Source organism: Leguminivora glycinivorella, chromosome 8 (assembly GCF_023078275.1).
Source record: "Leguminivora glycinivorella isolate SPB_JAAS2020 chromosome 8, LegGlyc_1.1, whole genome shotgun sequence".
In the NCBI taxonomy this organism is placed as follows: Eukaryota; Metazoa; Arthropoda; class Insecta; order Lepidoptera; family Tortricidae; genus Leguminivora; species Leguminivora glycinivorella.
The window spans coordinates 11,001,545-11,014,631 of NC_062978.1; the positions used below are offsets into that span (position 1 = coordinate 11,001,545).

Consider the following 13,087-nt stretch of genomic DNA (forward strand, 5'->3'; position numbering starts at 1 on the left):
ACTGGACCTGTCCAAACACATACCAGACAGATTGTGTTGATGGCCTAGATTATTGGGTCAAGGTCAGTTGAGGTACTACTAAGATAAAAGATAAAGATAAAGATAAAAATTCGTTTATTGCACATAAACACAAATACAATTGTTGAGGGATAAGGTTACATCCATTTGTGCATATCCTAATTATTATTAACACAAGTTTCCAGGGGTCCCTGCACTAGGCTAGGCCTGTACCGCGGGAGACCAGTATTGCATTTATATGTCATGAAAATTAGAGAAACATATTAGATATATAATTCACCCTAATTAAAGTACCTACAGTGTGAACAATTATTAAACATTGATTATGTTGCCTAAAATATTACAGTTTACAGAAGTTATTTTAAACTATGGTTATATTTAGATTACTATAAAATTACCTATTGAGATAAGTTTCTAGTTTCATGGTAGTCTAAACTATAGATGTCACTAAAAAAGGCGTGTACCTAATTAAAATTTTACATAGAACGATAAACATTCGCCCCTACATTTTTCTAATTTAGCGCATTTTTTAGTGACAAAATTTGCTTGTAGTTTATTTTACTCTAAACAACAGCAAGTGTTATAAGTATTAAGTATCTCCCCCATAATGTTACTTTTGCTCCAGTCTGCGTCTTAAGACCCCTTACTCCTTAGAGCGCTCATCAATTTCACGAAACGGCCATCGATAGATGGCGTTGGCGCTCGGTACGCGAGCACCGGCAACTCAACGCGCGTTTCAACGCAGACACGAATAATCTTGATAGTTTTGAATTAAATTGCTAATAACATAATTTTCAATTTTATATGGGGACTCTTTATTTAATTTCATATTCATGGTATGGTAGTAGTAAATAAGGTATATGAATGTAGTAAAAGTATAGTATTAGTCTACATGTACGTATATAAATTCAGGTTTCCTAATTGATTGATTCAACAACCAACACCGCTGAGCCGAAACTACGAAAGCTAGAAAGTCGAAATTTGTATAGATTGCATTAACAAAATTTCGAAGAGATAAGAATCGATTATGAAAATTTACACCCCTAGTAGAGGGAAAAAGGGGGTGAAAGTTTGTAGCGGGATCAATTTGTTTTTTTTTATTAGGAAAATTTTAGTAAGGAACTTGAAATTAGAGAATAGTTTAATAGTGATTTCTGTTTTTTAGGGTTCCGTAGTCAACTAGGAACTCTTATAGTTTCGCCATGTCTGTCTGTCCATCCGTCCGTCCGTCCGTCCGTCCGTCCGTCCGTCCGTCCGTCCGTCCGTCCGCGGATAATCTCAGTAACCGTAAGCACTAGAAAGCTGAAATTTAGTAACAATATGTATATCAATCACGTCAACAAAGTGCAAAAATGAAAAATGGAAAAAATGTTTTATTAGTGTCAAAAAATCAAAATCAAAATCAAAATAATTTATTCAGCAAATAGGCCACAGGGGCACTTTTACACGTCACATGTACATAGGTATTTAAAAAAATGTGTAAAGTGTAAAGTGGGGGCTGATTTTTTTTTTCATTCCAACCCCAACGTGTGATATATTTTTGGATAGGTATTTAAAAATGAATAAGGGTTTACTAAGATCGTTTTTTGATAATATTAATATTTTCGGAAATTATCACAGTTATAGTGACTTTCATATTTTTATAAGAACAGCATGCACTTACGTCCAGAACAGTGACATTTGGTGCATTGGAACTGCTCATGATGTGTCACTTTTTAACCGTCGCCTCAAATCTGAGAGATTTGAGGCGAGGTTCTCAATTCGTCTGTATGTTTATTTATTTTTTTAATTTTTTTATGTTTGTTCCTCGATATCTCCGTTGTTACTGGACCGATTAAAAAAAAAATATTGAATGTATATGAATACAGATTGGTCCCATTTTTCTCAGAACCCAGTTCTGATGATGGGATCCTGGAGTAATCGAGGGAACTCCTCGAATCTGAAAGGCATACGTATGGTGATTTTTGTGTTTTTAAAGGAACAGCATGCATTTAGGTACGGAACAGTGACATTTGGTGCAGTGGAACTGCTGATGATGGCCGGAACGGATCTTCTCAAATCTGAATGGCACGCTTATAGTGACTTTGGTATTTTTATAAGAACAGCATGCACTTTCGTCCAGAACAGTGACATTTGGTGCAGTGGAACTGCTGATGATGGTCAGATCAGAACCGATCTTCTCAAATCTGAACGGAACACTTATAGTGACTTTGGTATTCTTATAAGAACATCATGCACTTACGTCCAGTCCAGAACAGTGATATTTGGTGCAGTGGAACTGCTGATGATGGTCAGAACACTCAGAACCAAACTCTTCAAATCTGAACGGCACGCTTATAGTGACTTTGGTATTTTTATAAGAACAGCATGAACACCTTAGCGTTATACGTATATTGATTTGTGTTGCCATCAAATAATTAAAGCATTAAAAGCAGTTTTAAAAAATACCTACACATTTCTACATAATCCAACATTCGCAAGTAGCTTTCACCACAACCCGAAAGGCGGCGGTTTTTTTTTTCTTAAAAAATATTAAACGTTTTTTTATGGGATAGGAGGCAAACGAGCAGATAGGCTGCCTGATGGTAAGCGATCACTGCCGCCCATGGACACCAGAAGCACCAGAAGTGTTGGAGGTGCGTTGCCGGCCTTTAAGATGGATGTACGCTCTTTTCTTGAAGGTTTGATGGTCGCATTGGTCCGGAAATACCGCTGGCGACAATTCATTCCACAGTTTAACTGTGCATGACGTGACCAAATTTGCAAAACGTTGCGTCTTAGAAACATTTTAAAGGGTGAAAATCAAAATATGTACACCGTGTCCAATAAGTTTGAATACAGCACAAATAGCCAATAAAACAAAATGAACAAATAGTTACTACATTATTATTATATTTTGTGAATGGCACTCTTATTTACTACATTCACAACAAATGTTTTGGAATAACTCCAGCATTAACTTGTTTACCAGCCTCAAACGCTTCTCAAACGGATCACACGCGGCACGCACCGTTTTCTTCACATTTCATCCCAAATACTCTCAATAATCTTTTTGAAATGATCTAGGTTTATGATTTTATAAAAATTTAGTCTTCAAAGCATGTCTTCAAGCATGTCTTCATACAAAGTAGTCTAATACGCCTAAACCTGGAGGCCTGGGTGGCCACTCATGTTTCGGATAAAAAACTGCCAAATTAGTCTGAAACTACGCTAGAATACCATTTGCCGAATGTGCTGGAGGTGCGTCTTGTTAGGACACATGATACTCATTCCCAAGCATCCTTTTTAACTTTAAGGCATTTTTTTCTCCAAAACCTTGGTTTTAAAGAAAAAAACGTTGATTTTAACGCTTTTATCTGTAAGTACTGAAGGTAGTTTACCTCGCTTACATACTGCATCCCACACCTGGGCCGATGGTGAGCTCTGGAACCTAGGCACATTTTTCTAGTTGCCCGGAACGTTATCTATCCTCGGTACCCATAATAGTTTATTTTGGACACGTGGCGTCTGTTTTATCACATACAGATTCTGCTTATAAAAAATAACTCGTCACCTGCGTGCCGAGCAAGTATTTTGTTGGCACTTTACCTCTTCGTTTTTCTTAGACACTTCGGAAATTTCATGAACTTTGTGCTTGTATTTTATTAAAAGGAATATACTCTTCAGTTTAAATAAGAATTTGATGGCCTGTGATCCCTATATCTTTAGAACTGAGGTAAAATGTGAGTATTCGGACTTATTGGACACGGTGTACATGTTCGTTCTAAAAGTAGCTGATCAAGCATCGTCGGTTTGGAAAGCCTGCGGTAAAATTTTTGCTCATTACTATACATATTCGATTTAAAGGGTTTTGAGATTTAGGAAATAAAACAACGCTTCATTAGATTTAATTTAATAGCATTATGTAATTATAATCTCAATGTAAGTGCAAGCAGTCTTATTTACAATAAACTTAAAAGCGGAAACAAATATATGCAGAAAGAAAAAAAGAAGCTGTCAATACTGAATCCCCTAGGGTGGCTATGTATGAATAGCACAGAAAAGTATTAAAATAAAATAAAAACCGGCCAAAAGCGTGTCGGGCCACGCTCAGTGTAGGGTTCCGTAGTTTTCCGTATTTTTCTCAAAAACTAACCTATAAAGTTCAAAACAAATTTTCAAAGAAAGTCTTTGTAAAGTTCTACTTTTGTGATTTTTTTCATATTTTTAAACATATGGTTCAAAAGTTATAGCGATTATTTCCGAAAATATGAAAATTATCAAAAATCGATCTTAGTAAAACCTAATTCATTTTTAAATACCTATCTAACAATATATCACACGTTGGGGTTGAAATGAAAAAAAAATATCTGCCCCCTCTTTACATGTAGGGGTACCCTAATAAAACATTTATTATTATTAACGACCTTCCACATATTTATAATGAGCCCAAACATGATGGGGTTATGATGAGGAGAATAGCAGTTCTGTTGACCACCTCCTGACTCCATCATGAGAACTTGGACCTCGTCTAGTTCGATGGTGCTCGTCAGCCCAAATCTAATGAGCCCGAACATGATGGGATTATGATGAGGAGAATAGCAGTTCTGTTGGCCACCTCCTGACTCCATCATGAGACCCTGGACCTAATCTAGTTCGATGGTGCTCGTCAGCCCAAATCTAATGAGCCCAAACATGATGGGGTTATGATGAGGAGAATAGCAGTTCTGTTGACCACCTCCTGACTCCATCATGAGACCTTGGACCTCATCTAGTTCGATGGTGCTCGTCAGCCCAAATCTAATGAGCCCGAACATGATGGGGTTATGATGAGGAGAATAGCAGTTCTGTTGGCCACCTCCTGACCCCGTCATAAGACCTTGGACCTCATCTAGTTCGGTGGTGCTCGTCAGCCCAAATCTAATGAGCCCAAACATGATGGGGTTATGATGAGGAGAATATCAGTTCTGTTGACCACCTCCTGACTCCATCATGAGACCCTGGACCTCATCTAGTTCGATGGTGCTCGTCAGCCCAAATCTAATGAGCCCAAACATGATGGGGTTATGATGAGGAGAATAGCAGTTCTGTTGACCACCTCCTGACTCCATCATGAGACCTTGGACCTCATCTAGTTCGATGGTGCTCGTCAGCCCAAATCTAATGAGCCCGAACATGATGGGGTTATGATGAGGAGAATAGCAGTTCTGTTGGCCACCTCCTGACCCTGTCATGAGACCTTGGACCTCATCTAGTTCGATGGTGCTCGTCAGCCCAAATCTAATGAGCCCAAACATGATGGGGTTATGATGAGGAGAATAGCAGTTCTGTTGACCACCTCCTGACTCCATCATGAGACCTTGGACCTCATCTAGATCGATGGTGCTCATCAGCCCAAATCTAATGAGCCCAAACATGGTGGAGTTATGATAAGTAGAATAGCAGTTCTGTTGAACATCTCCTGCCTGACTCCATCATCATGAGAACCAGAACCTCATCCTGGTCCCAAAATATAATAATAATTCAAACTCTCAACAAACTTCACGTATAACTTAAAATCCAAAATCATATGAAAAGCATGTCGAATGCTAAAATTGCATAAGGTGTAATAAGGATCAAGATTTGTTTAGTCGCAGTTTACGGCACTTCTCGGAACTATCGAGCTGCTTACGAAAGCTAGGTGCGCCGGACGATCAAACGCAGGTCCGTTGTCTTCGAGCGCTCGGCGCAGACTGAGCGGGCTCGCGTTAGCACAGTGTCTTTTATTCGAATTTTAGGTGTTTTAAAAACATATCTATCGACAGAAAGGTATGTCTTATATGTATGATTTTTTTCTTATAGGTCAATAAGAAGTTCTAGTTTAGGATAATATTATTTAAGAGTTACAAAAAATGCAGGAATCGCAGGAAAACTACATAATGTAAACCTCTTTTTATCGAAAAAATGGGGAGGATACGGAAGGTTATTTATCCACCATTTCAAGCAAATTTTAAAATGTCAAAGTATTAGCTAACTCGTACAGGATATAACAAATAGGATTGTGATCATTTATTACCCCAAATAACATTTTTAACAGCACAATCACGATTCTAAACGAGCTATCCCACTATGAAAATTGAAAACGTCTTCCGAAAAAACTGATTTTTCGGAAGTATAAAAAGACATATTTTAAAGTAGTACCAATTGACTTTCTAGCTTAAGATATGTACTTTTAGGAACATTATCATTTTTTTAATAATCATTTATAGTTTCTTTATAATTTTGAATGAAAAAGGTTCTATTTTGCAAAAAACGCTCGTCTTTAGGAATAAGGCCTCTTAACTTCATCGAAACATATTCCTAATGTATTGCTACAGTAAGATATTTATCTCCATAATTAATATTTTCACACACTTTTCACTGTGAAAACTAAACATTTCACAAGTATCCCAAGGTACTTCCCAGTAAACCCGGAGAACACAAAAAAATATGACATCATTCTTTGTGTCAAAATCAAAATCAAAATCAAAATAATTTATTCAGCAAATAGGCCACAGGGGCACTTTTACACGTCACATGTACATACTCGTAGGTATTTAAAAAAATATTTAAAATTGAGTTGAAATTACAATTGATACTATTATATACTAATTCTAAGTTCTAACTAAAGTTAACTCTATACAATTAATTAGAGATGTAGAAGGTCTCTAAATGTCGAATTACAACCAAGAACTACACTAAATTTTAATATAAAAAGTACAAATACAAAAATCGGCCAAGAGCGTGTCGGGCCACGCTCAGTGTAGGGTTCCGTAGTTTTCCTTATTTTTCTCAAAAACTACTGAACTTATCAAGTTCAAAACAATTTTCCTAGAAAGTCTTTATAAAGTTCTACTTTTGTGATTTTTTTCATATTTTTTAAACATATGGTTCAAAAGTTAGAGGGGGGGGGACGCACTTTTTTTTCCTTTAGGAGCGATTATTTCCGAAAATATCAATATTATCAAAAAACTATCTTAGTAAACCCTTATTCATTTTTAAATACCTATCCAAAAATATATCACACGTTGGGGTTGGAATGAAAAAAAATATCAGCCCCCACTTTACATGTAGGGGGGGTACCCTAACAAAACATTTTTTTCCATTTTTTATTTTTGCACTTTGTTGGCGTGATTGATATACATATTTGTACCAAATTTCAGCTTTCTAATGCTTACGGTTACTGAGATTATCCGCGGACGGACGGACGGACGGACGGACGGACGGACGGACGGACGGACGGACGGACGGACGGACGGACGGACAGACAGACATGGCGAAACTATAAGGGTTCCTAGTTGACTTCGGAACCCTAAAAAAAAGTCTAAAATTACTTTAGAGGTGCAAATGACTCTAAATGTCACAACTAAAAATAAAATGTATATCTACTTAATCTAATTCTCCTTAGAGATGTATATGGTCTCCATGAGTCAAAATCATATATTTAAAATATTCACTAAAAGAAATATTCACTTGTATTAACGGGAGGGACTTTACCGCGGCACTATCTGCCTGCAAATTTAAATGTGCGCTTAATTTTATTAACAAGCCATAGATTTAAACGGAAACTTCAGACTAATAGTCTCATCTCAATGAACAAATACTGCAAATAAAAGTTTGCAGCGCGTGGTTACAGGTTTGCTTATAAGACGAATCAGCGCCACATCTGCAGCAACATTCCGAGCTAATACCATCCGGTGAAGAGAGAGTGTCAAATAGGAATTTTGTAATAAAAATAAAATGAAGGGATACTTGCTTTTCTTTTTCATCATCGCGGCATTTTTGGCAATGTCTGGTGAGTAAAATATTTGTAATATTTTAGATTTTTTTTAGAAACAACAGAAAACTTCTGAGATGGCTTTTTTATTTTTGTACTTTTTGTTTGAAATTTTTTTCACTATCTTATTATTGACCGCAGAACCTTTAACACTTTATCAAGTTTTAAAAGTTAGAGTATTCTAAATTTGAATATTATTGCTATATTATATTTACCTAATTGAATTCATACTATTTTGATTAATGTTCAGAACTCTCGTTATTATACTTAATTAAAAAATCTATAATGAAAACAATCAAAAATATAAACAAAACCCATTAGTGCCAAAATCAAAGGAGATATATATTTTTTTTTATAAATGGGCTTACTCTTGACCACAGTCTAGCCAAAGGCAAAGACGTGGCCTACGATGGATTGAGCTCGCCCAGAAGATGCCTGTTCACTCTTGATTTGAAGGTTGCCGGGTTATATGAGCTCGGAAATATAGCCGCCGGCAAGGGATTCCACTCCTCATCTGTATACTTTAGCAAGATATTTTGACTTCCAGCCGCCGCCTGTAGCAACTCGGACTGTTCAAGCGACTGCCGCGGCTCCGGACGCCACGGAGGGCAGTGCATCCAGGGCCAGTGCTACTGTACTGGACAGGAAGTCCGATTTTAAACACCTTCAATACCTTCATCATCATTATCATGTATTGTCAGCATTTTATCGCCCGCTGCTGAGCATAGGTGTCTCTTTCAGTACGCCATGTATCCCGGCCCTGAGCTATTCTCATCCAGTTGTGACCCGCAATTTTGCGGATGTCGTCCACCAAACACCTTACCAGCACCTTACACCACGCGCTTTGGACAATCTGCTTCTATCACATCATTGGCTTCTGCATTTCTGACGGATGATTTTTGCAGCGATTGAGACGACCAACACATTTCCGCCTATGACTGTACAAGCGTATCGATATCACACTCAGTATATATCAACATCTACATACACGTGACGTCTTTCGTATCTCATTATAAAACGTAATTTATATTAGTTACCACTGTTGTTAAACTCTATCCCCCTTATTCATAAACGTTGACTATAAGTTATCAAGCCGATAAAGTTCGTTTGTCCCTTTCCGACGTATTTGTGTGATGGAAAGGGACAAACGAATTTTATGTTGGCAGTTAAGGAGGGTTTATTATTTATGATTGTGTAAATAATGGAAAATGTAGAAAAGGAAATTTGTGAGAAGCTTGCCTTTTGTAACTAATGGAAATATTTTGGCACAAACGTTTATTTCAGTAAATCATTTAAATGTCTTAGAGCGCAATCATGTATATACTACTAATATTATAAATATATTTGTAAAGCGAATTTCCGTTTTATTTTATTTACGTTCTTAATAGTTTGGTTAATCACCCTTTTTTTATTACCTATTTTAAAAGTGAAGGTTGAGGTTTTGTGTCGCATCCATGTCGTATTTTATTTAAAAAGATTCAAAAGGTATGATCATAAGAAGATATCAGTGGGGCGATTTCTGAATTTCGAACACTGCATTTTATTTTTAACAGTATTTCTACTCTCTATAAATTTTAATTCTATCGATAAAATTAAATAACAATCTCGAGTTACCGAAATAAAATGAAATCGCTAGTTTTTTTTTTAATACAGCATTTCTAATTTTTTTCGAGTGAGGAAATCAAGCGATCAAAATAAAAATAAAATGTTCCCTTCTGGTAGGTAACTGGACTTGGACTGAAATATTTTAACATATTACTACAGATATTTGTTCCTGAGTCATGGATGTTTTCTATGTATATAAGTATTTATATATTAAATATATCGTTGTCTGAGTACCCACAACACAAGCCTTCTTGAGCTTACCGTGGGCCTCAGTCAATCTGTGTAAGAATGTCCTATAATATTTATTATTATTATTATTATTTATTTATTACTTCGCAGTAATATGTTAAAATATTTCAGTCCAAGTTGCAAAAGTGCATGGCGAATTAATCAATAAATTCATTCATAATTTCTCCATGCATGATTTTCAATATTTACTCCATGCCAAAGGGTATAGAGTATGTTTGATGTACAAGAAAAATTTTTTTTATCAGAAAAGAACCTTATTGAAGAATTGGTACCCTTCTATGTAGAAAGCCACATATAATAAAGTTCCCACGTTGCGGTAAATACCGCGCCGAACTATTCCAACGTTTTCTGGCAATAACGTGGTTTAACAAAACAATGTGAGCAGCATCTCAATTTCGCAGACCTTTGTATTTTGAAGCATATGAATATGATAACGGAGATATTGATGTGTGTCAAATAGCGAAATCATAAATGGTAGACAACTTTGAATTGAGAATTAACTACATAATATTTGATAAAATATTTAGAATATAATTGTGTGAAGGTGCACGCACAGTCGCACTTACTGCTTATCTCAACCGTCACATAGTCTTATCGAGATGACTCAGATGACATATTATAATTATGTAGTCCAGAAATCTTGAGCATATTGTCTTTAAGGCGTTAGCCTAGCTTACTTACGATGCCGGTTCGACTCCGGCCTTAATCACTGGTGACTTCAGTCAATATTTATTTAACTTATATCATCTATATTAAAATATAGCACTTCAGTATTATAATATCTTTAGGGTCTGAACTTAGAGTCGGTTGCACCAAACCGTCTGTCACCGCTTTAGCGGTCGCATTTTTTTTTGTATGGGAATTTCCATAGACTTCTACTGACTGACGTGTAAGTGACCTGTGGTTGAATTGATGCAACTGGCCGTTAATAAAAAGACAAACAGATTGAATCTAAGTCTAATTTTTACCGTAAAGTAGTAATTTTCAAAAACAACAATCCATTAACAGACAAATATTCTCTGTCAACGTAGCTAACCCCAGTATTATGCCTCATTTATGTGTGCATTTTAATCATTAGCAATTAGGTAACCTCAAATGAGAGAAGTTCCAACCTGAAACTAGCGAATAATTTCCCAAGTTAGAAATTTGAACTAGTTAAATTTCTGCAGCTATTAACTCTAGGAGTGGCATCTGAACTTTAAAATAATATTTGGTGTTTCATACCGAAGAGGTCACAATGAGCACTTGCAATGGAAAAGCATATGACATTTATGTCTAGACCTTGGTACCAACGATTCTTATATTACAAACGTTAAACTTTTGTGAGACATAGTAGTAGTAGTAATCACTTCGTTGTGTACAACAGTTTATATATACAATTTGTAGGAATAGAGATACAAAGGCCAGGACAGGGGAGGATTCTTATATTTTGAGTACTCGATTTTGATAAACACTCGAAATTCTGTGGCTACGGCGCAATACTATTGTGTTGTAGGGAATAATGATTCCCAAGTGCATACTTTCAATTCTGTTAGTAGAATTTAAACGGATAATTATCTCTATAGGTATCTATAGCCTGTCAACCAAATTTTGGCAGTAGCAATGTACATCAAACTAAAGTATGGTATCCCTATGAAATGAACAAAAACCAGCAATGTACGTCGAACAGCCACAGATATTTTTTTTTCAAGGGGCTATCCTTCCTTACGAATTAGATAATGTATTAAAAAGGGACGGATATGTGCTAGTCATTTCTCTTTTTGGTAGGTTGGAGATTTCCACAGATAAGATACAAATGACACGCGAATTTCTACCGATTTTCAAAACTATTAGTGTTGCTAGCCCGCGATTTTCAAATTAACCGCCTTTTCCTAGTGACAAGATTTGGTTGACGGTCTATATTTAGGTATGCAATTTAAATTGGAATGCTTTCAATTCTTTGAGCGTAATACTCAAAATATAGTGGTCGAATTTTAAATAGGTACCGGGCCTTCCTTAGCTATTTCATCATCATCAGCCTCCTTTCCGACGAAACAGTAATACGACGAATCAGGAATCCGACGAAACTGGAATACGACGAAAAAGGAATACGACGAACCTGGAACAAACCGCGTTATCCCGGCATTCGCCGCGGCTCATGGGAGCCTGGCGTCCGCTTTGACAACTAATCCCAAGATTTGGCATAGGAGTTTTACGTAAGCGACTGCCATCTGACCTTCCAACCCGAAGGGTAACTAGGTCTTATTGGAATTAGTCCGGTTTCCTCACGACGTTTTCCTTCACCGAAAAGCGACTGGCCTTCCTTAGCTATTTACAGGGCGATTATTGCTTGGAAATTATTTTTTCCGATTAAAAAAAGCTATAATACCAGTTAGACTCTGTTAATAAGCCTAAAGTCTCTGTTGAATTTAACATCCTGTTAATGACCCTAACGTCTTATCGAAAGCGGAGGTTGGTCCAATAGTATGTTAAATAAACACCTTGTTTAGAATGTTTAGTATACTGAGATTTTTAGAGAGAAGATGTTCGTGTCAAAATAGGTACTGTTCAAACACTCGATCCCTTAGCTCTCTTAGCCTAGGTCATTGAAAACAGCTCAAGTTGGCTTAGCAGCAGTTAGTTAACTTAGAAGTCTCAGGACTTTAGTTTAAGCTTAGACAAGTAGCGGACCTGGGTAGAATTATATTACACGTACAAGTAAGATCACTAGTGTATGGAAGCGATTTACCTAAAAGGACAAGTTATTTATAAGGTAAGGTACACGGGTAAATTCCAACGGTTAATTTGATCGAAATATTTGATTAACTAGAGTGCCACGTGTCTCCATTTCTCCACTTAACACGCGTGCGTCCAGTGGACATAATAATACACGACACTCTAGTTGCCCCTTATTTTCTTATATTAAGCTTTTTAACCTTTATTTGGAAAGGTATAAAATATAAAATAACTCAAAGCGAATTGTAAAGTTTTATAGGAATCTCAAGGGAAATGCCAACAACTTCGTGTTAACGAGGTCTCATCTTGTACAGGGCATCGGCTGGGTGGTTCTTATAGATTTTTGTTACTTTTAGGAGCAAAATCATGAAAAAACTTACAACACATGTAAATGACGAGGTATTTAATTATAGAAAGCTAAACAGGCATCTTCTGGGCGAGCTCACTCCATCGGAGGCCACGTATTTGCCTTTGGCTAGTCTGTGGCCAAGAGTAAGCCCATTTATAATTAAAAAAAACCGGTCAAGTGCGAGTCGGACTCGCCCACCGAGGGTTCCGTACAAACTTTCAATATTTGAATTATCAAAATGTTATTCATAGAACTCTACAGATTTGACTAAATCCCTCAAGACTCAATTTCCCGCATAACAAGTAATATTTTAATATACAATTTTATTGTTAGACAACGTCCAAATAAAATCAAGACTATTCGACTTCAATAGTTTA

General features: G+C 36.5%; 1 protein-coding gene across 1 annotated transcript; it reads left to right on the top strand.

The window, feature by feature from the left end:
* The first annotated feature begins 7,653 nt into the window (after window positions 1-7,653).
* On the top strand, window positions 7,654-9,148 carry LOC125229166 (putative neurotoxin-A). Its single transcript, XM_048133955.1, has 2 exons — window positions 7,654-7,810; window positions 8,340-9,148. The coding sequence occupies exons 1-2, from the start codon at window positions 7,756-7,758 to the stop codon at window positions 8,450-8,452; spliced, it is 168 nt and encodes a 55-aa protein (XP_047989912.1). The 5' UTR covers window positions 7,654-7,755; the 3' UTR covers window positions 8,453-9,148.
* The last annotated feature ends 3,939 nt before the right edge of the window (window positions 9,149-13,087 follow it).

Coding starts and splice junctions, on each gene's coding strand:
- LOC125229166 (XM_048133955.1), top strand. CDS start 7,756: ATGAAGGGATACTTGCTTTTCTTTTTCATCATCGCGGCATTTTTGGCA. Junction 7,811..8,339: donor GGCATTTTTGGCAATGTCTG/GTGAGTAAAATA, acceptor TTTGACTTCCAG/CCGCCGCCTGTAGCAACTCG.